The following is a 25,003-nucleotide window of genomic DNA, read 5'->3' on the forward strand; positions in this document are numbered from 1 at the left end:
TTAAAATATGATTGTGAAATTCAAGAGTAACCTAAACTCATGGAACTACTACAAAATTGACTTTTTAGTCTACATAATGCAAGAAATAATATTCATACACAACCTATTGGTAACATAAATGCATAACATAATACTTTCAACTGAACCAAGGTAATCTTATCAAATCATGAATCATGAAGCTAATTTTTGAACTGTGAATCATAATAGATCTTACCGATGATGTGCAGTGTTCATTAATTTAAAACTGACATAAATAAGACAGCTTGAGCAACAATCTTATAGAGAAAAGTTATTAGTTATTAGTTATATATGAGTTTATAAATCCTTTATTTTAGAAAAATATAACAAATTAAGTGACTAAATAACTTACTGTTTAAGTGAAGTGAGAGCAGTCTGAATCTCAGTGGGAGAAGGAACGACTCAAAAAAGGGTTTCATGGTAATATGTACAATCTCAAGAGTCGTTTCTTGTTTTCTTCATAATTTCTTTCTTCCTTAAAAAGTTCCTCATCTCCAAATCGTAAGATTGCAGACAACTCATTTTGCCATTTTAGAAGCAAATTATTGGCATAGTAATTGTGTGTGGACGAAGGGAAGAGGTTGGAGCGGTGCACGAAACTGCAAACTAGGGTTTGGGGCTTGGAGGAAGGGGAAGAGATGGCAGAGCCAAGAGTTTCCAAGAGTTTCCGAGGAAGAAGGAGAATGAGGAAGAACAGGTTGCGACAATTACAGACGCGGGTTCGCGAGTCCGTGGGTTAGAAACTCTGTTTTTTATGAGATGCCGGTGTAGCGACACTTTTTCCGGTGGGAGGAGGAGAGAACAGGTTTGATGGCGGAGGAAGGGAGAAAATAACTTGATCTTCTGGGCATCGTTGGTGATGGAGGATAAAAAGAAGCAGAGGTGACGGTGGTTGTGGTGAGAGGGAGAGTTTATAAGTTTACAGCGTGACACACCGTTAGCCAGCTTAGTCTAATTTTAACGGCGTTGATTTTGGAGGACAAAAAATTACAATTTTCCTAAGGAGAAGGATCAAAGTGTACCAAAGTTTGAAAGAGAGACTAAATCTAAAATCGCATGATAGTTGAAGGACTAAAAACATATTTAACCCTTTATTTTAATAAAATTTAATATATGTTTATTTTTTCATTTATTATTAAATTATTATAAGAACTATTTATTAATATTTAGTTTTACATTTGAAATATATATACTTTGGTATAAAAAATTATTAGAAATTAAATATCAATTAGAGATAAATCAATTTTTATATATAAATACAAAATTTCTTTTGTTAAGACAAAATCATTCAGAGAGACTAGATTGTTTACCATATTTCATTGTAGTGTACTTATCCTCTCTTTAAGAGTTACTCAAATTTGTACTCGTAATCAAACATTGATTGTGTTTGAATATTCTGAAGAGAATTAAAACACTTGTATTGTTTAGTTCAGGAGAGTTAAACATTTTAGATGTTGTCTAGAGTTGATTACCAAGAGTGGTTAAACTCGAACTAGTTAGGTTTGACTAGGGGTACGAGGTGTGGTTATAATACTTGGGAATGGGGAGTGGTTGATAATACTTGGTGTATACTAGGAGTGATTGATACTTGTTTCTAATCTTGGATAAAATTAGTGGAACCCCTTAAGAGTTCTTAAGGGTGACTAGATATAGTTCAAGTTGAGTGAACTAGTATAAAAACACTTGTGTTATTGCCTTTCTTGTTTAAAACATTTTCCTACAATTGGATTGAAAACACAAGCATTTAACAACTACTATAGTTTAACGAACACTCACAATAGTTTTTAAACATTGCTTTTGCGAAAAGTTTTGAAACACTATTCACCCCCCTCTCCCCCTTTCTAGTGTTTCCCTGTATTTTAGTTGGTATTAGAGCTAACCTTAAGGTTAGTTATTCGCCAGACTTGAAGAAATGGTCTTGATAAGCAATGGAAAATGAAGGATACGTAGTACATCACCCTCCCTTGTTCAAGAGGGAAACATTTGAATACTAGAATCAATTGACGACTGCTTTCTTTGAGTCACGCCACATAGATATGTGAGACGTGATTGAAAATGAAAACTTTATATCCTTTGACGAGAAGGATGATGAACTACCCAAAAGCAGATGACGAACAAGCACAAACACAAATCTTTTAAACTTAAAAGCTAGAAATTCACTAATGTTTGTTATTTCAAAAGAAGAATATAGGAAGGTTCATGCCTTCAAAGGAGCCAGGGAAATGTGGGACGCCCTGATTGTCACATACGAAGGTTCGAACTAAGTAAAACAAAATAAGTTGAGCTTGCTGACAAGGCAATATGAGTTGTTCTCAATGGAAGACAACGTGAACATCCAAAGCATGCTCAACATATTCTAGATGATCTTAAATGAATTAAGATAATTAGGTAAGATCTATGAAAATTTTGACAATATTGATAAAATTTTGTGTAGTCTTCCAGGCAATAGACACCACAAGTGACAACTCTAAGAACCTCAAAGAATCTTAATGGTACAAGCTTAGAGGAACTTGTTGGAATCCTAAAGATGCATGAGCTCGATCTTCAGCAGAATAGTTCAACAAATATGTTGAGGATTGAAAAACTTACGTAAGTTGTTAAATGCTCAACTTGAAAATTTAGTTCAAACTATATGTTCTTTAAGCAAATATCTTTCAATCGTTTAAATATGTTTGCTGCAGCCTTTTGATAAAACTAGCTATTAATAAAAAGGCGTTTGGTGACAAGAGCTTTTGTAGCAGTTAAAGTAATATGAAATGGAAGGATTTGTAAGATAAGCATTTAGCAAGAATAAAACAATAAACACACTTATTTTTATATTGGTTCACTCTACTGAGCTACGTCCAATCTCATCTAACACCATAGAGGGTTCCATTATAATCTTTAAAAGGATTAGAACTAAGTATTTACACCATTCCTAGTATCCCTAGTCACTCTAAGTAACCATCGTTACTCTGACTAGAACTGAGTTTCATCCACTCCTGCTTGAACAATATTCTTCACTCAAATAAAACACAAGCATCCAACCATCTTTCAAGGTATTCAAAAATTAAATTAACAACTACAAAGATCAATAATTAAATAAGGTTAGCGTCTCATACCTTGGCCTATTCTCGGGCTTTAACGATACCATATTAATCAACCATAGACTCACATGCTTCTGTTATCTTATCTAGGAATTTTGTTCTCCACTTTAAAATTTCAATCCCTCTACCTCACGGTGCTCTCTTTGTTTTCCTCTAAATTTAGACACGATTGAAATTTTGATAACACTATCATGCATTCGCTATGACATGAATTATTAGCTCTAATGTTCTTATGCATCGTTTGGAATATGTCTTATCTGTTTTGTCCAACATTTTGATTAAAATGTTGATGGTTGTCAAAAGTGTGTACAATTTTCTAAATGCCAAGCCTTATGAATCGCATAATGAATTGCATCGTCTAAAATCTAATGTTTTGAACCATCATCTAATGTAAAAACTTCACATATTTATTTCTTTTAGCATGGGTATTTATTGGGACAAGATCCTCTAGAAAGACTAGACTATCCAACAACTCAGGTTTTGAGGTTTAACAAACAACACTAAACGAAATAATAATCCGAAGATGTAATGTCTAAACAATTGGTTATGCTAAGGGACTATGTTGGATGAAACATGTGTCTACCAAATATAACAATATATCCAATAAAGATAAACGGTTATGAAGAATATAATACCTTGAATAAATTTTTTTGTCTAAATGAAATCAACATTTGATATGATAGAAACATAATCTATGTGAATGATGAGCTAAAGGTTGATGCTTAAAAACTCAAACATATAAATATGGAATGCCACCAAGCGTCTAACAGAACGTGTTATCTAGGATATCAAAATAATGTGTTAAACGCTCTCAAGAGATACATAATAATCTCATATCTCTAACATACCCAAGGCTTAAGATGTAAAGAGCGCTAAACATTATAGAACTCTTAAGAAAGTATCTAATCATCACTGTGCTGACACAAAATGATAAGGCATTTGAACATTAAGCTATGTTAAACAATGCTAGATGATATTTATGCCTAGATGGGGTTATGAAACAAAAAGAATTAAAAGATCATATCATAACAGACCAAACATTTTTCCTTCAAACAATGCATTTATCAAAATGTGATGACATGTGACAAAATGTCTTGAGCACACAACATGCTTAATGATCATAAACGTTAAAACATTTCATCTTGTACGAAAAAGTGCATATTTGCTTGCATGCTTTGTTCTTGTTATATATGAAGGTAATGTCAATACTAAAGCTTTATTTAGTGAAGGACAAAAAGATGTTGAGAGGTAAGAAGACATTCATAGGATTTTTCCTCAAGCTTAGCATTAAAAGATCGTACAAGCTACATTTGAATGAAAGTGCTGATAAAGCACTATCACACTACTATATAGACCTGAGTCTGACCTGTTACCTAAAAAGGCTATGAAATCTATCTAGGCATTTCTCAACGAGGATATATAAGGAAGATCTATTGAAGAGAAGAAGTTGTTGAAGTTTAGGGATGTGAAAGTAGAAGAGAGAAAAGGAGAGTGAGAAAGAGAAAGAGAACATGCTCTAGAAAGATCATTAAACACTATCTTTACTTTACTTCAAGCATATATCATTTTGTGGTCTTCAACCTTAGAGAAAGAATCTCATATGCTTATAGATTGTACCATATAGTATTGATCCTTTCCTTGAGAGTTATTTAAATTTGTATCTGTAATCAAACACTGAATGTGTTTGTATTCAATCATTGTATTGAGCTAAACCTTTTAATCAAGATTGACTAGGAAACCAGGAGTGCTTGAAAATATTCAGTTGTGATATGATCATACATGGGTAAGAATGAAGAATTTAAACAATGACAAGAAGCATAAAAAGAAATAGCATAGGTTTTCTTAGGCTTGTATTTTGCCTATTCTAGTTTCTAGTTTCTTTCTCATAGTTTGGTTGTAAATAAGCTTATATGTTCTTCTTTTCTTTAAGGTGTAAGAAATGTGGGACTTCACATAGCTTGGACTTAAAAGAAAGAAGAATAAATAAGTCTCTTCTCCTTTTAGTTGCTTGTAATGCAAGTTATCTCATGTATAGTTTTAGTTTTGATCTTTAGACTAGTTAGGTAGCTTATATACCCTTGGGAGGTTGTAGAATTAAGAGATGTGAGACTTAAAACAACCTTGAGAGCCGTTGTTCAGATTTATAGGCCTCAAAGTCTTACATCCTTTAGTTTTCTTCACCTACTTCATCTTGTAGTGCTATATAAGCAACCTAAGGTTTCCTTTATAAATACACCTTGAACACCTTGAAATTTGAATATAAAGAGTACTTTGCATTCAATTGCATTATTTCTTTGAGATAGAATTATGTTTCTTAGTCTCAATTTGGGTCTTATCTTGTGAAGAACAAGTGCCGATCCTCCTTGGTATTTATCTTGGATCCTTTCAAGTGGCATGCCTTTCAGTTCATAAGTTTCCTCTCTTTTCTCAATTACATTTTTAGTCTTTTAATTCCATTTCTTAATTGTACTTGTTTAGTTCCTAGGGCTATTTCTATCTAGGCATGTTGTTCCACATCATGTGGGATCTTGACCCTTAGGTTAGATCAATTTAAGAATGCATGTTAGATAGAAAAAGTGTTTGTTTTCCTTCCGCTAGTGTCCAGCCCAACCTTCAGGCACCCAACGTGGACGCAATTGTTGTCCAATAGTATTTGTATCATAACTTGCACGTTGAGTGAAATGTTTTCCTATAGTTTCGTTTATATGTTAGGAATAGTATCTAATCCTTATTTCACTCTAACTCCATATTTTATTGTGTTCATTTGGTGTTAATTCATTCAATACTTCATAGTTGTGCTTGTTGTTTTGTTATTCCTTTTAAAAATTTGATACTAATTGCTTGTTGTTTGTGTGTTTGCTGGCAGGTTTATTTCCTATGGCTATTATACCTCATCAAGGACACCTTAATAATGATATAAAGACTCCAATTAAGTTCCTAGAAGTAGTCCAAAATTTGTTGTATAGAGTCTACAATCAGAACCTTCCAACATAAGCAACAAGCACCTCTTGGAAGTCTTCAACAAGTAGGCTTCTAAATTCTCCTTTGTTTGCTTTTCCAGCTATTATTTCTTGTCTTGACTGGTCTATATTGCGTCTTTATTCTATTTTTAGCTTTGGTTTAATGTCTCCGTAGGTCCCTATTTTGGTCATGAATTTCAAATAGGTCCTCTTTCTTTTCGGCGTATCAATTGAGTCATTGTTTTTGTAAAATTGAATCAATTACAGGCCTGTCGTTAAATTGGACAAACGGCTGTTACAGTATTGGTTACGTGGCATGGTTCAGTGCAGTTACTAATCAGACGTGGCATTTAAAACGATTTTTGTATTAAATAATTGGTATGCATAGATGTATATTAAGTTTTGGGTAAGGGCAAACAAGGAAATTTGAAAAAATTAAAGGGCAAGACGTTTTAATTGAGGAATGCAACTGAGATTGGGGAAAGAAATTGAGGGTTTTTATTATTAGGGTTCGCGTGAGAGGCCAAAAATCGCGATAAAGGGCAAGACGTTTTAATTGAGGAATGCAATTGAGATTGGGGAAAGAAATTGGGGGTTCTTACTACTAGGGTTCGCGTGAGGGAAAAAATCCCATTCTTTCTTGGATTCGAAGTGCCGGTGTTCGTGGGTGAAGATTATGTAGTTGGAAGTGGGAGGGTGCGCGTTCTTTGTTCGATTCGAAGTGATGGATAATGAAGTGCAGAAGTCGCATTCTTGTTCATCTTCGACATGCAATGGGTGGCGGAATCAAAACTGTGATTTCGTTTTTCGTGGTGGTGGAGTATCTACCATTGATGGTGTATCACCCCTTTGCCTCTGTGGAGAGAAAACAGTGGTAAGAACAGCTAGAACTGCTAAGAACAGAGGGAAGCAATTCTGGAGCTGCCCTAAGTACAAGGTAAGAACGTGTAGAAGTAGTGTTTTGTTTGAGTGGAAAGTCGTTTTAATTGTTATTTTTTTCACAGACTGGACATGAAGGTGGTTGCAATTTCTTCAAATGGTGTTGTGAAGACGGTAATGACAAAAGCTATACGAATGTGAAGTGGGAAGAAAAGCATGAGTGTTTGTCAAAGACAGGAGAAATGGGAGGTGGATCGAAGATGATGAGTGATTTGATTAAATCTGTCAACGTTGTGGAGAAATGGATGAAGGTGTTGACAAGATTGGTTATTTTTATTTTTTTACTTAATATTATTGTAATTTCAATATGGATTATAAATCCATAATGTAGTAGTGTTGATCATATTCTTAGGAAGAAATTAGTCGGGTTTTTCTGTTTGTTAGGATGGAACTGTTTATGTATATGACGAGATGTGAAGGAATGAAGTTGTGTTACTGAAGTGATAAACATAATAAATTGAGGTTTTGGTTTAATGTAACAGGTTTTAAGGCCTTTTGAAAATTGTTTAATGTTTATTTTATTCACAACAATGTTACATAATAATTAACGCTTGGTCCGGTCGTCCTACCGTGTCTATCGCTCGTCCTCCCTCGTGTACCGCTCGTCCAACTACGTCCGTGCTCAAGACCGTTCGATCTGGTCGTCCACCCTCCTGCATCGCTCTTCCAACTACCTCCGTGCTGAAGACCGTTCGGTCTGGTTGTCCTCCCTTGTCTACCGCTCGTCCAACTACGTCCGTGCTCAAGACCGTTCGGTCTGGTCGTCCACCCTCCTGTATCGCTCTTCCAACTACCTCCGTGGTGAAGACCGTTCGGTCTGGTCGTCCACCCTCCTGTATCGCTTTTCCAACTACCTCCGTGTTCAAGACCGTTCGGTCTGGTCGTCCACCCTCCTGTATCGCTCTTCCAACTACCTCCGTGTTCCCAAACGTTCGGTCTGGTCGTCCTCCCTCTAGCGTTCGGTCCCCCTCTCTCTCTCCCTCCCACACCTTCTTCTCTTGTACACTTTCCAGCCCCTAACATGTGCTCCCTGCCTTCCAACGTTCGACCTTTACGATCGATACCGTTCGGCCTCACTTCTATATAAGACGTCAAAGAAGGAAATTGTAATATATCCAAAACATTGTAATACATCCAAAACAGTTCCTGGTCATTGACAAAATAGTTCCTGGTCATTGTAATACATCCAAAACATTGTAATACATCGAAAACCATACATAATTGGCATCATTGTCATTCATTAAATTACATAGCAGTAAAACCATAAACCTTGTTCCTTAGACTATTACATAATAAGATCCTTAAACTTGGCATCATTGTCATTTATACACACATCTATAGTTGAGCTTCCTGGTCATGCATACACACTTCAGATAACTGTGATGATGGCATGATTGGTTCTTGGGTTGCTTTGGGGCAACGACTCCTGTTGTGCCCAACCTCCCTACATAGCCCGCATCTCTTCCGCAAACCACCCTTGCTCACTCGTGAATCATCCTTTCTGATATCCCACTGCTCCAGTCTTCTTTTCCTTTTAGGTCTTCCAGGCATAACCTTTTTCCTAGGAGGCATGACATCCGGATATGGTGTTAGGTCCCACATGTTGTTTTCGTTGATGGGATATACGATTGATGCATAGGTTTCTTCATAGGTGGACTTTAGAAAGCAAGCTGGAATGAACTGCTGGCCATCAATATTAAGAAACTTCATTGCGGCTAGGGAGTGACAACATGGAATTCCTGTGATGCTCCATCTCCTGCACGAGCATGAGAACTCGTCTATGTTTACAACAAATTTTTCTCCACTTTGGGAGACGTGTCTTACTTCAAAGAGTTTGTGTGCTGACCAGCTATAAAGAAATAAAAAAAAATTTAAACAACAGATTTAAGTGTTCCAACCTATTTTCCAACACTAAACCCCCTCCTAAACAGTACCATAAATCTTTAAAATTCTCATATCCTAAACTTTTGACTACACTGACAACCACCAAAAAACTCCACATGTCAGGGTCAAAGGACAAAGTTGTTGTCTCCCCTTCATACTTTAGGGTACTATCATTAATGAACTTTCCTCCATGGTGGAAGACACACACAATAGCGTCCTCCATTACGCACAGCACAACATAAATATATCTACAGACCTATTATGAAAACATATCACGAAAAAAAAAATATATATTAAAACAGGCACAGAGATTAAATAACTTTAAACATACGCACTCAGACAAAGTCAAATAACTTTAAACATACATGGGGGACCACCAAAATGCAATCAAAACCACAGACCAAACCATACATCAATGGGGGACCACCACCGAATATTGTAGTTTCGATTCAATAAAAATGAAGACAATAAAGCACAAACACTGACCTTCCTTGAGATTAACCTCCACTCACAACGTGCTTCAGCTTCTTGCTTCCAACAACAAAAGGACCCACACCTGACCTACCGAGACACGAACCCCTGCATGCACTCTGCCGCTTCAGCTCGAACTTAGGATCGCGATTTTTGGCCTCTCACGCGAACCCTAATAATAAAAACCCTCAATTTCTTTCCCCAATCTCAGTTGCATTCCTCAATTAAAACGTCTTGCCCTTTAATTTTTTCAAATTTCCTTGTTTGCCCTTACCCAAAACTTAATATACATCTGTGCATACCAATTATTTAATACAAAAATCGTTTTAAATGCCACGTCTGATTAGTAACTGCACTGAACCATGCCACGTAACCAATATTGTAACGGTCGTTTGTCCAATTTAACGGCAGGCCTGTAATTGATTCAATTTTACAAAAACAAGGACTCAATTGATACGCCGAAAAGAAAGAGGACCTATTTGAAATTCATGACCAAAATAGGGACCTACGGAGACATTAAACCTTTAGCTTTTGATTTGTGTTATATGTGATTACTACGTAGGAGTTTTCTAGAAATTTTATCTTGAATTTCACTTGCTAGAGTCATTTACATCATTTTTCTTGTATGATGAATTGAGATGGATCAAATTAGGATTTAAGTGTGTATGCTTTGGTTGTATGTCATGAACTAGTAGAATTAATTCTCAAACATAAAATTCACTTTGATCAAACACACATACACATCTTTACTTGTCTTGGCCAAATCTGAAAAAAAAAATTATTGCATCATTTAACAACATCAAAAGTTAATGTCAATTGCTTGTTGTTTTCTTCTAGCCAAGATTGTTTTGTAGTCTTGTGTGTGTTTGACATCAATTTTGGAGCTTCTACTTAAATCATTTTACAAAATATATTGAAGAATGCCAATTATTTCCACTCATTTTTAGATCTTTCTCTTCATGTATGCATAAAGTTTTTGGTGTGATTGCCTCTTGTTTGTGTATTCTTTTGCTACAGTATTTTTTCGGATGTCCCTTTGTTTTGATTCCTTCATTTTCCCTGCTTTTTTTGTTCTCTTTTACTACTTTAGTTTGCTGCCATTTTTCTATGCCAAATTTTCTTTCTTTACTAGGTTCCTTTTACATCATTTTTCTAGTAATTCTCACTTGATCTTAGGCCTCTTGAAGTGTACATCCCTTGGATTATGTCCTTGTATGTGTTGAGGTTGATTGCACATCCTTTCACTTATATTTTTCACTGAGTGAGTGCTCTGAATTCTGACTTTGAGACACCATGCTATCTTGAGTGAAGATTGCAAGTGAGTTGGAGTGATCCTTACCATCTTTTTAACCAAAATCGTGAGCCTTCAACCAAGAAGTGTGCTGCTATTTTTGAGTGATTTAGCTACTATTTTTGCAATTTTTTTGTTGTTGTGTAAATATGTGTATAGGTTCAAGTAATTCTTCCTCCAAAGGAGATAGCACTCATGGAAGTACATCTAGAAAATTGGATATAAAGAAAGCCTTCAAGCACATCCAAAAGCAAATTGATCTTCTCACCCATAGAATGGAGAAGGAGTTTAAGATGAATGGAAAGCAAGAATATGGACATCAAGAGAAAAATCATTCTACTCATGATCATGGCCCTTTCAAGAAGCATAAAGAAGATAGAGCTTTCGACCAATGTCTTCAATTGCCAAAGTTGAACTTGCCAGCTTTCGAAGGAGAAGAAGATCCTTCCATTTGTTTAGATTTACTAGCTAAAGTAGATAAAAAAATTGCATTGTATAATGTAGATGAAGCATTTCATGTAAAGTTAGCTTGTTTAGCTTTAGAGGGATACACCAAACAATGACTAAATAGGAGAAACTTAACCACCATGGCTTCACCTGTGAGCACATGGGAACTTTTTTAAGGACATTATAATCCAACGCTTCGTAAAATTCAAATGGTTAAATTCAAATGGCTTAATCAAGGTAGACAAAGTTTGGAGGAGTATGCTCGTGAGCTCGAAGTGCTCATACATCGTACTAACACCATTGAAAATGAAGAAACAAAAATAACAAGGTTTATTAGTGGACTTAATAGTTACATCGAAGATATAATTGAATTCCATAATGATGAGAATTTGAATGTAGTGGTTCATTGAGCCATGAAAGTAGAGAAGCAACTCTTGCAAAAAGAAGCTTATCACGACAAATTTTCAAACTCTTCAAGAGATGCTTTCTACAGATCCTCATCATCAAAGGATAAAGCCAAGAATGTTTCTAAGGAGCCCACCAACTTAAATCCCCTTCTAGACCAAGTCATATTAAATGTTTTAAATGCTTAGGACATGGGTGTATAGCTTTTTCCTGCTCCAACCAAAAGGCAATGTGCATTGGGGGTGAAACAATTGTCACTGATGAGTCTACATATTCTTTACCTTTACAAACTTATACCTCATCTTCCTCATCAAGTGATGCAAAAAAGAATGTCATGCTTAATTGTTTAAATGAGGACCTACAAGATAGAAAAGAGGAGAGAATAAAAGAAGAAGGGAAAGAATGCGAAGAGAGAGCAAAGAAAGAAAAAGAAGCATTTGTGATAGAAAAAGATAAGGCCTAATTCCTAGTTACAAAGGAAGTGCTACTAAGGGTACATGCTCCTCTCATCATTCAAATGGACCCAAGCTATGATAAGAGACTTTTTCAATCCTTCTACTTTTCTCCCTTTACTAAGTTTTCTTTCTTTGTTCCAAAAGTATTTTGTACAAATATCGCAGCCCCCTCTTCCCTTATTTCCAACTTTTCAATAGCCATTTTCGAACCACATCTTGAGTTAGTGTTACCCCTTTGGTTATATTCAACTCAAGACAAAAATAATTTTTTTTCTAAAACGGGTCTCCTAGTTTTTATTCATAAATACAATAAGAATCTAAGGAGACTTTCTTCTAGTATTTCTTGTATATATACATTGTTTGAAAAACATAAAATCATTCACAAAGTGTTCGATGGTTTTTGTAGGTTAACATTTAATCTGTGAGGAATTCCATTGGCTTACAAAAGAAATAAGTCACTAATCTCTCTTATTTGGAGGTTTTTCAAGATTTGAGGTCGAATCCTCTCCAACCTGGGGATGATATGATCATAAGTAGCGCGAATGAAGAGTTTAAAGAGTGACAAGAACAATAAAAAGAAATAGTATACCTTTTTTTAGGCTTGTATTTTTCTTATTCTAGTTTCTAGTTTCTAGTTTCTAGTTTCTAGTTTCTAGTTTCTAGTTTCTTTCTCTTAGTTTAGTTATAAAGAAGCTTATATATTCTTCTTTTCTTTAAGGTGTAAGCCATGTGGGACTTCACATAGCTTGGACTTAAAGAAAGAAGAATAAATAAATCTCTTCTCCTTTTAATTATTTGTAATGCATCTTAGACTAGTTAGGTAGCATATATACCTTTAGGAGGTTGTAGAATTAAGAGATGTGGGACTTAAAACAACCTTAAGAGTTGTTGTCCAAACTTGTAGGCCTTAGAGTCCCACTTCCTTTGGTTTTCTCCACCTGCATAATCTTCTAGTATTATATAAGCAATATAAGGTCTCCTTTGTACATACACATTGAAACTTGCACTTTTTAAAAACTTGCACTTTTTAAATTTTTTTCACAAACTATAAGGTTCTTGAAATCTTTCTTGTGCAATACGCATATATGTGTGCAATGAAACAGTATAGGTATATGCAATGACAATGAAAATGTAAAGAGATAAAGGAGAGAAAAATAAACACATTTTTTATACTAGTTCGACCTCAATGCCTACATCCAGTCACTCTCTCAATCAACCTTAGATCGGAGAGAAATTCACTATAATGATCAGAGTATTACAGTCAAGGCTTTACAGAGACACTCTCAAATGTAAACACCTCACAAACTCTTAATCGAATATAGAAACAACAACACCTGCAAACACAGAACCACCTGTCCCTGTTGCAAAAAAACCCTTTGAGAATCCCCTTTCAAAGTCAAGAGCTCCTCACTCTTCTTCCTGACGCGCACGTCCAGGGAAACAACAAATTAAATATTGCAAGTCTTCTCTCCTGATCAATCAATATGAACCTTCAGATGTGCTAAACTGATCAGTCAATGCAATCCAATCAGTTGCTTCTCAAGAATTCTTCAAGATGATCCAATTCTTCTCGTTCTTGATTCTTGGAGCTTTTGTGAAATATGTAAATCTCTCAAATGAATTCAATGATATATGAAAGTGTAAGTATGATCAATCGTTATCAATATATAGTTTATATTAGTCCTTACACAAAGCAATCGATAACAAAACTTATGTAATCGGTTACATTAAACAGATGTAATAGAATTACAACAAACTTGGCTCTTAATTAAATCCACAATTAATGTAATCAATTCTCATTAAATGTTGGTCAAACACATTTAAAAATATGACCATTATAGCAGTTATGACTAGCAAGAAATCAGTTTTCAAACATAACATACTTAATTGAATACACAAAGCATGTAATTGATCAAGCTTCAACACTTAACAGAATTTTGAAAACTTTTCTTTCCAAAGACTCATCACAGCACATTTGAAAATGATATATGTAAACACACAAGTTTTAATCGATTCAACAACTAATGTAATCGATTCAAACTAGTTGTTTTGTCACAGTTCAAAACCATAAGCTGTCTGATGACCTTAGTTGATTACTACAACATTGTAATCGATTTTGTCATTCATATATGTTTTTTGTGCATGTGGTATACATAACACCGAATCATACATTGTGTAGACACAAATATAATCACATCATAAACATGATAGTATGTAGTCACATTAGTATGCTCAACATATGCATTTATCACACAATTTATGCAATTTCAAATTAGCATATGCATTGATATAACACACAAAAACTCCTTTTTGTTGTTACTTGACAACATTTATGTGTTGTTATTATCAGTATGTTGTTATCATCAAAAACCAACATAACAGGGATTGGGTTCAGCTATCACATGTGCTCCCCCTGTCAACACATATCAAGTTGTGTACCAGGAGTGATTATAATACTAACAACCAAGAGTGGGTGAACTCGGACTAGTCAGGTTGACTATGGAAACTACAAGTAGTTTAGAATACTCAACTAGTTAGGTTGACTTGGGTTACTAGGAGTGGTTAGAATACTAAGAACTAGTTAGGTTGACTAGGGGAACCAGGAGTAGTTTGATAATAGTTGCAACCAGGAATGGGTTATACTCAATTGTAATATTGGATTAGATTAGTGAAACCTTATGATTTCTTAAGGGAGATTGGACATAGCTTAGGTTGAGTGAACCAGTATAAAAATTCTTGTGTCACTACTTATTTTATATTAAATGTTTTCCAAGATGCTCTATTATATTTTCACATGTTTAACTGTTGTTATATATTGTCTAACAATAGAAATAGTTTATAAGTGTTTTCTTGCTAAAGGTTTGAAAACACTATTCAAACTCACTATATTCATTGATAATTTTATTAAAAGTACAATTACATTGAATATGGCAGACACAAGGATGAATAACTACGAGGGAATCAAGATTTTCCCTTAAAGTTTTAAATAAGTGAATTATTCTAATTTATGAAGCTCTAACATGCCTTTTAAGGTTCAATATGTCAATGGTGCAGAGTTGATTCATCAATGTGCTATCTTCCTTGAAGATGTGTACAAAGATGCAAAACAACAATGGAAAGAAAAAAGAAACCACATCAGCATGAGCAACAAAGAAAAAACTTATTATTGATTGAAAGAATATATGTATTTGTATGTTACAAGAAAAAAAAAAGGGTATATATAGATGGTTACAAACACAACAAAACCAAACTGCTCTTAGAGACCTAAGACAAACAATGAGGAACGTTAAGCCAAGATAAGACACTTGAGCATGCGATCAGAATGAAAAAGAGAAGTTGGAGTGACTTAGCTATTTTTCTTGTTGAAGGACAACAAAAAACACATGGTTAATATTTTGTGGTTGTTGCATGAGGTATCTTTGTCTTAATAGTACCATAAATTTCTCCGGAGTCATAAAAACCATATCATGTGTTCAAACTCATTATATTTATTAATAGTTTTAACAAAGGCTTAAATACTTTTTTGGTTCCTATTTTCGTCAACTTTGTTCAATATGAAACTCATTTTCTTTAGATGTTTAATGTGATTCCTATTTTGATAAATTATATTCAATTTATTCTTTTTTTATGATGTCGTCTAAATCACAAACTCACACATAACACATTATTCATCTTCCTTTAACAATTTAGAACACGTCATGAAAAAGAATCAAATTGAATATAATTTATAAAATAAAAATCATGAACATAAAAAAAAATCACATTAAATAAAATCAATAAAAATAAAAACTAATAAAATATTTAAACATTTAACAAAATTACAAATGCATTGAATATGACATACTCAATTAGGAAAAGGTATATAAGGGAATCAAGCTTTTCCCGTAAAATTTTAAATATGGGAAGTATTTTAGTCTAGTAAGCACCGACACACTAAAAGAATGGTATTTCCCCATCGGACGCCCGTGATGGACACTTGTACGACACCACCTTTGATATACCCTGTTGGGCCAGATAGATCAAATTCTTGGACACGTAGGAGAGGACGCGGTCCAGATGTTTGACACGGCAGAATGACACACCGGAGAGAGAAGCCGATTAACATTTGCGAATCAAAATCATAAAAAAAATGGAAATCTGAAAAAAAAATCTTGAAAATATTTTAATTAAAAGAAAATAAAATAAATCGCAAAGAAAGAATCACACAATAGAAAGAAAGGAGAGAAGAGAAAAAAAGAAATACAGTGTAAAAAACGCAAAGCAACCAGAGAGCATCTGTGAAAAAATGAAAAAAAAAACGAAGAAACGATCATCAGAGAAGAATGAACGAATGAACGAAGAAACTAAGTAAAGGAGGTTTCTTTCAAACATTTATTTGAAAAGACAGACACGTACTCTGCACCTGTTATCGAAGCATCTAAAAACTACGTACACCTTTTCATGGCATTTTAAAAAAATTTCATTTGTTTTATATAAAACCAATTTCAAATAATTTTAATGTATATCACTTAAATTATTGTTTTTTATTTAATTTAAAATGTTAATCTTATTTTTACTATTTTAACTATGTTTTATTTTTAATTTAAATATAAATATAATTTTTTATATAATTATTTTTATACAGTCTGTTTTTTATTTGAATCAAATATTTTTATTTTATTTTATTTTATTTCTAAATTACAAATATAAAGTGTAATTTTTATAATCTATTTTTAAATGATAAATTAAATATAATATAAAACTAAATAGAGTATAATGCATTTTTTATATTTAATATAATATTTATAATCTATTTTTTAAATTGTGGAAAATGGTCGAAGATGATTTTTTTTGAATCATAGTGAAATTTTTTACATTGTTAGTTTTATCTATTGATAAAACACAAATTATACTTTTCAATAAGATAAATAAGTATAACATGTTGGTGATGTCTATTGCCTACGCCACTTTTGTGTTGTTGTTATGTTGGATTTGCATCTATATTGATGTCACATGCATCATTAGGTTAGACTCCACGGGAAAATTGTGGGTGGTGACCATGGGAATGTAAGGCTAGAGAAATGTTTTACCAAGGTCTCACAATGAACACCAATGTTCTTACCTAGATCTTAAGCATGGACTTGTAAATAAGTGGTAAGATCTTAATAGTGGTTTAGATTGCTCCCATTATTTGGAAAACGTCTTCTTATTGTTGAAAGGAATGAGAATCACATGCAAAAGACTCTCTAACGCTCAATTAAGTAAGAGAGTTAGGATCTTTGTAAATATCATGTGTATTAGTGTTTATCAAGTTGATATTCCATGGGGAATACTAGTTATATTTATAGAATCCATATAAACCGTAGACTTATGTTCCTATTGAAATAATACTTACCTAAGACATATAACAACAATATAATGAATAACAATAAAATGGTAAATAATAACTAACACACAAAATTACCAAAATTTAGTTATATTATGTTATTATAGTCCAAATAGGAGTAGGTTTGGGATGCTCTATAATAAAAAAACTTAAAAGGTTTTATTGAGCGAAACTATTTAGTATGCTTATTTAAGCTCTTATCCAACCCACAAAAGCTTGGGCCTAAATTTAAGAGGGCCATGAAAGCAATTGTCACCATTATTTTTGAAAGAAGTTGAGAAATCATCTCCCCGACCTCAGCCACGAAGCCCGACTAGTAAAGCTTCATAGCTTAGTAGCCTAGCGAGAATCCAGTAGAGGTTGGGACCGACCTCCTCAACACCAGACTCCAAGAGAAAAAAAATAGGACATCCTGTCATAGAACGAGAGAAAATAGAGGACGCTCCCTTAATTTGAATAGAAGCCCTGCATGCAAAGATATCGCAATCGAGAATGATGATTAGTGGAGCCCCCAGATTCCACAGGCCACCCCGACAGACAGATAGACCGGCATGAACATGGGGCTTCTCAGATACATGTCAGATATTCCCAAAATAGGAATGACCATGTTACGAGTTTCTAGCATCAATACTCATGATGAATGAGTTTTCTGTAAGTTGTTTCCAACAATTTTAGACGGACAGGCTTTGAACTCCTCAATATTTTAGCCTGTCACCAAGACATATCAATCGTAATGGCCACTACATCCTACCAGACCTTACTTTCGTGCATTAGGAAGACAAAAGAGGTTACGTAGGGTAGTCACAAAGTAAGGAAAAATAGAGAGAGGAAAAGGAATTGATGTTATTGAAAAGATAAAGAAAGAGACTTGGCCACAAAGCTTGGTCTGCAAAGGATGATCTTGGCCTTGAAGCTCAGCCTGTAGAGGATGAACTCAACCTCAAGGCTCACCTTGTAGAGGATGAACTCAACCTCAAAGCTTAATTATAGAGGATCACTTTGACCTCGAAGCTTGACCTACATAGGATGACCTCAGCCGCAAAGCTTGGCTTGTAGAGGATGAGCTCGACCACGAAGGGATGTCAATAGATTTCACATCCAAGTCCTACCACAACACAAGATAGAAACAAATTGCTACAAATGTCGCAAGCTATACCAGCAAGCATAAAATAGCTAAATTACATGTTGAATAATTGTCAATGTTATAGGTAACATGCCATCCTAAGAAGTGATGGGAAGTGTTGAAATCCTATTTTGATTCACATGGGGCCATCATCACCAGTAAACCCAAAAGGTACAAGAACTTGCTATGCTACAAGTCCCAATAACTAGAAAGTAGCCCCACTAACTAGCTTAACAATCATCAACACCATATCCCAGCAAACAACAATCAAGCAGCCTAAACCATTGTAGATGGACCTAAACCTGGGAGAACAATTTAATTAGCTTGGCCAATGATGGTAGGTTGAAGTTGTTATAGACAATGACGCTTGAAGAGCTAGAGGGAAGCTCACCTCCAATTGACTGTCCTTCCCACGTGTAGCCAACTCTACCAATCAGGTCCATAATGGAGCTTACAAGTTAAAAAAGCTCGGAAGGAAGCTAGTAATACCAACAATGATCACAATTGAATAGTTATATGTACTTGTTTCTATTATAGTTTGAAGATGTGCACGCCTTAATTTTTAAATCCTTGTTTTCGACTTATATTCATTTCTTTTAACATAAGACCACGAACGTGGCACTCAAAACAAAGATCCTAGTTACTAAATTGTAAAAGGAATAAAATCCCACGAGCAATGTTCATCCACTAGACCTCTAAGGAATGTATCAACACAATCAAAGAGATATCGAGCTACAAGAGACAACTCTAAACACTTGGACGAAGATAAAGGAAGTTCGACATTCCAATGCTCGAGCACAAAAATCAAACGGGCATATAAAAAGAGGAACGAGTATAATCACCATCCCAGGGTACGAGTTCAAAAAATAAAAAATAAAGCCCAATCACGGAGCTCGACCAATAGAGAGTAAAGCTCGACCATCAAAGAATAAAGCTTGATTGCGAAGATTGACCACCAAAGAATAAAGCTCGACTACGAAGCCCGGCCACCAAAGGATAAAGCCCAACCATGAAGGTTGACCACCATAAAATTAAGCTCGATCATAGAGCTTGGCCATTGAAGGATACAACTCCTTCAACAATGTATACCACGAGGATACGATTTGAATCCAAGGAAGATGCTTCTTTCGATGTAGGTGGTGCTTGAACACAACAATCCAGCGACCAGGTGTTGCACCAACTCGACATTTAAGAAACGTGACCGGAATACGAAAAAAAAAATTGATGGAAGCTCAATATTCCAGTACCTAAGTACAAGAACAACCCGATATTTTAGTATCCAAGCACGAAAGAAAAATCGTCATGTACCCGAGTACAAAAGAAGCTCGACCTTACAATGCTTGAGCACATTTCAGCATTTCCAGTACCATAGTACAAAAACAATACCACAAATCTGACACCCAAATACACAAGTAACTCGGTATAACAACACCCAAGTACAGGAATTATGCAAAAATGCTAGAGCAAGCCCAATCCATGATACAAGGAGGAGTGCATCGAGAAGGAAGGATAACAGCAAAATATATAGAAAAGAGGGAAGCTCGACATGCCCAAGCAATACAAAAGAAACTTAACAAGCCCGTGCGACACAAGAAAAAGTTTAACAAACTCAAACTGAAGACCTACAAGGTTCCCTGACCTTAATTGTTAAAGTCATCCTTTCGTCCCCTCATCCGGCTAGGTTTCCATCTTTAGTTGGGCCACCCTTACTTAAAGATCCTCAAAAGAGAAGAGAAGAAAGAAACACAACGAATAACACTGAGAAGACTCGAGGGAGGGTAAAAAGGATAAAGAGCATAATCCATAAAAAAAAAACAAATACCAAGTCTTCCCCAGCTCGGCCACATCAAAGAAAGTTATGCCTGAAGTTGGCAATAACAAAGAAAGTTATGCTGAAAGTCAATAAAATCAAAGAAAAATAAGCTCAAAGTTAGTAATGTCAAAGAAAAACACGGTTGAAGTTGACACTGTCAAAGGAAGACGATAGCATCAAAGACAAAGACTACCCAAAGTTGGTAGTGCCAAAGTGAAATCTCCCCAAAGTCAATACATTTTGATGTTGGTAATGGAAAAACAAAGCTTGCCTAAAGACGACAACACCAAGCAAAAATTACCTAAAGTCGGTAACACAAGTCAGAAGGACTATTCTAAAGAAAGATATTTAATAGAATAAAGCAATAGACACAAGAATTTTATACTGGTTCTCTCCAACTAAGTTACGTTCAGTCTCTCCCAAAAGCTCTTAAGAGGTTCTATTAATCTTATCAAAGATTACATGTGAGTTTAACCCACTCCTGATTGCGTACTATTATTCACCACTCCTAGTATCCCTAGACTTTTGTCTAGTTAAGTTTAACTCACTCCTTGTATCCCTGGATGACCTGTCCATTTGAGTATTTCTTAACAACTCGTAATTGAGTATTAGCATCACTCTTGGTTACACTGAGTATTCTAGCCATTATTGGCACCTGAGTATTCTAGCCACTCCTAGCACCTGAGTATTCTAGCCATTCCTGACACCTGAGTATTCTAGCCACCCTTGGCACCTGAATATTCTAGCCACTCTTGGCACCTAAGTATTCTAACACTCTTGGCATCGCCAGACAATTCTGGTATCTACCAGATATGCTGCCTAATTGAGTGTCACTCACTCCTGATTTTATGTGTTTTAGTTCTCTCCAGAACATACAACAAGATACAGATGGTTTTACTCTTATATAAGAGGATATTTTTACAACTATAGCACATCTGACTCTTCTAAAGTTACAGACTCAAATTACTCTCCTAGAGATAGTAAATAAAGTTAGAGTGCAATCTTGTAAGTTGGAGGTTGTTTCCTTTTTTGAAGAGCATCAAACAATGTAAGTGTGAAGAGTAGCAATATTGATCTTCAATTTTCTTTCTTGTGCATGCTCTTTATCTCTTCACTTCAGTGGGGTTGTTCCATAGAGAAGCATTAGACGATGTAGCATGAAGAGTAGTAGGACGAATACATGATCTTTGTATTCTCTTCTCTAGCCCAATGATGTTGTTCTTTCCTGATTAAAGAGCTATATATATGGTGTAAGCTCTGAGCAACAACATTGTTGAATATTCGACCAATTTCTTTGATTGAGTTTCATCTCTTTTCTGTTCCCTCTTGGATGGAAGAGCTTTTGACGATATGTATAGGCATAGTGAATAGTGAATATTCAAGACATGCTCTCTCCTTCTTTTGTTCTCTTCTTTTCAATACGTTCTCAACTTCATTCTTCTTTTCTTTTCTTGATTTTAACCTCAATTGTTTCAACCTCTTTTGTTTTCTTCTCTTCTTCTTTTCACTCATCCCATCTTAAGTATAATAATTCATTCTTCTCTATAGTGTTTTATCATATCTTGATTGAAATGGGGCTTGTATGGAATGCCATAATAAAAGTCTATTCTTAGATCTGTCCTAGAATATTCTTTTCTTCTCTCAACGTCTTTATCCACGTATGCAGTTTTTCTTAATAACCCATTGTAGTACATGCATTAAATGATATTAAATGTTTTTATCGTTTATGAATGTTATCTTTCACCATATGTTCAAAACATCTTGTTATGTATGATGTCAATAATAAATATATCAGTTGATCATAACATTCAAATAATATTAAACAATATAAAGCTTGTCGTTATTTATCGTGAAGCATTAGAAACTTATGAAGTAATTTGATACATAGATATCGACGTGCTTTCTGTTAGACGATATCATTCATGAGACATTTTTTATTATTTACAAGTTTGATATCACATATTTATTGTTCAGAGCTAATATTCATTAGATAATTTTTTGCTTTAGCTTTTCTTTTATTAACACTAATTGAATATAAAGAGTTAGACTTCAGTGTTTTGTCTTTCTTAAGGATAAACATGTTAATTTTAGTGCTTGAGAACTTGCCCTTAAGTTTTTCACCTGTTCAGACGATGCTTATCATGAATCATCCATGTAAAATATATTTCTACCTTAGAGAGGATTTTCACACCCAATGTTCTACGAGAGTAATTCAGACACTTTGTGTCTGAGTACCTTAAGCATGGTGTCTTACTAAATTTGTGTAGGCTTTTCCTACTGATCAGACGCTTCTTAAGAATGTGTCATATCATTTAAGCTCATTTCTTTTTCTAAATCGATGTCTTTGTAAAACTCTTTTCTTCTTTTAAGCTTATTGTTTTACAAGGTATTCTTGTGAACTTTTCTTATTAATCAGACGTATTCACTTGTTAATCCTTATAGTCTAGGAAAATGTTGTTTGCTAGATCTTATGATAATAATTTTCAATATAACTGCTTAGATATCTTTGTGCTTAAGTCTTCTTAGGCTTTTAAAGTTTTTTCTAGATGCTTCTAGATGATTTGAGCCTAATTCTTTTGATTTCTATCTCTTAGTCTAACAGTCATCTGAATTATTCTATTTGATAGACATTGTTAATGGTTCCAAGATATTGTTTGTTGCCTAATGTTCAGACACTTTCTCTTGTGATTTCTCAGGGATGTTTCTATGTTTTCTCAGGTTGTGTTTATGTTTATTTTCTTTTAGACACACTTCTTCCTAAGATGATATTTAGTTTAATGTTATTTGTTAAACTTCAAAACTAGAGATGCTAGACGATCTAGTCTTTCTAGGCAATCTTGTCTCAACATTTAAGAGCACGAATGGATTAGCCACTCAAGCAGCTCGATCAAATGACTAACATATTTAAGAGCTTGATTGGTTCAGTATCTCAAGAAGCTCGACTAAATGGCCAACCTATTTAAGAGCTTGACTAGATTAGCCACTCAAGGAGCTCGGCCGAATGACCAACCTATTTAAGAGCTCAATTGGATTAGACACGCAAGGAGCTCGCTCGAATGACCAACATATTTAAAAGCTCGGCTAGATTAGACATTGAAAGAACTTGGCCCCAAGGTCAGATTATTTAGAAAAGCTCAACTAGATTATCCACTAAAAGAACTCGGCCTCGAGGCCAGATTATTTAAAAGCTTGGCTAGATGAGCTGCTTAAAGAGCTCGATTGTATTAGCAACTAAAGGAGCTTGGTCTAATGGCTAGATTATTTTAAAGTTTGGCTAGATTAGCCACTTAAAGAGGTCGACCCTAAGGTCAGATTATTTAAAAAGGTTGACTGGATTAGCCACTGAAAGAGCTCGACCTCGAGGTCATATTATTTAAAAAGCTCAACTAGACTAGCCACTAAAAAAGCTTAACCTCAAGGCCAAATTATTTAGAAAGCTAGGCTGGATTAGCCACTAAAGGAGCTTGGTCGAATGGCAAGATTATTTAAAAGTTCTACTGGATTAGCCACTTAAAAAGTTCGACCTCGAGGTCAATCAACCTGCAAACATGGTCGAATGGGCCCAAACAAATTTATGAGCTCGGTTGAATAGCCAATCTATTTGTAAACTACACAAATAGACTCAAGCTTGAGTAAAGGTCTGATATGACCTCATACACCAAACCAAATTCCTACGACTATAGGAGCTTATGTTCCTACCTGACCCAATAGACATATTAATGATTGTGACCCAATAAGGCCCTTTAAGCGTTTTCATCATGGAGTAGCCCTAACCTATGTCTATTTGGGCCATATGTACATATTATAACTAAATCTCGATAGTTTGATATGTTGGTTATTATTTACTATTATGTTACTATTTATTATATTATTATTATATGCCTCAAGTAAGTATTATTCTAATAGGAACATAGCTCCACAGTCCATGTTGATCCAATAAATATAACAAGTAATCACTAAGGAATGCTAATTTGCTAAACATTGATACACATAATATTTACAAAAATTTTAATTCTCTTATTGACTTGAGCGTCAAAAAGTCTTTTCCAGGTGAATCTCTCATCTCTCAACAACAAGGAGACAATTTTTAGACAACAGGAGCAATCTAAATCACGATTAATATCTTGTCACTTGTCTGTATGTTCATGCTTAAGATCCACAAAAGAATAAAACTTGTTTGCATGTGCTTCATAGATTATAACACAATTCTTTCACCCTATTTATTGGAGTTTATCTCTTCAAGAATATTTGAAAGCAAAAAATGATCAATTTTTGAAAATCATTTACTAAGGTCCTTCATTAAGTCCCTAGCACTATCAATGTAAATTGTATTTTGAGAAATCTGTAATGTTAGAGTAAATGTTGAAACAACGCAGAATTAACCCACTCTCTTACCATCATGAAATATAGATAGAGGTGTCAACTTGATCCATGGTCCACGGGCTAATCCTAACCCATTCTTTAAAAAGCCCTATTTTAGGAAGCCCCTCAAGTGGGACCAAAAAAAGCTTCAACCCCCAAAACTCCCTCTCAAGTGAGTTAGGGTCAAGGTTATGGTGGGTTTAGCCCCACTAAAAAAAACTTTAAAAAACATAAACTATTTTAGTCATGTAAATTTTTATTTCTTTTTCTTAATTTATGATCAATTAATATACTTGTTTTTGTGGTTTTCTTGATGATCAATAATTATTATGATTTATGTTTTAGAATTTATAGAATTCAACGGGAACCATCAATTATTACTTT

At 34.6% G+C, this 25,003-nt stretch overlaps 1 protein-coding gene across 1 annotated transcript; it reads left to right on the top strand.

Moving 5' to 3' along the window:
• The first annotated feature begins 6,788 nt into the window (after positions 1-6,788).
• LOC148192468 (uncharacterized) lies at positions 6,789-7,329 on the top strand. The gene is made up of 2 exons (XM_088098654.1): positions 6,789-7,001; positions 7,069-7,329. The coding sequence occupies exons 1-2, from the start codon at positions 6,789-6,791 to the stop codon at positions 7,327-7,329; spliced, it is 474 nt and encodes a 157-aa protein (XP_087954780.1).
• The last annotated feature ends 17,674 nt before the right edge of the window (positions 7,330-25,003 follow it).

This window comes from Vigna umbellata, chromosome 9 (genome assembly GCF_029865625.1).
Source record: "Vigna umbellata cultivar VRB3 chromosome 9, Vumbellata_1.0, whole genome shotgun sequence".
Classification (NCBI taxonomy): Eukaryota; Viridiplantae; Streptophyta; class Magnoliopsida; order Fabales; family Fabaceae; genus Vigna; species Vigna umbellata.

Bases quoted from the DNA above. Each gene is read 5' to 3' on its own strand.
- LOC148192468 (XM_088098654.1), top strand. From the start codon at position 6,789: ATGGATAATGAAGTGCAGAAGTCGCATTCTTGTTCATCTTCGACATGC. The intron at 7,002-7,068 runs GTAAGAACGTGT...TTTTTTTCACAG, and splicing joins GGAGCTGCCCTAAGTACAAG to ACTGGACATGAAGGTGGTTG.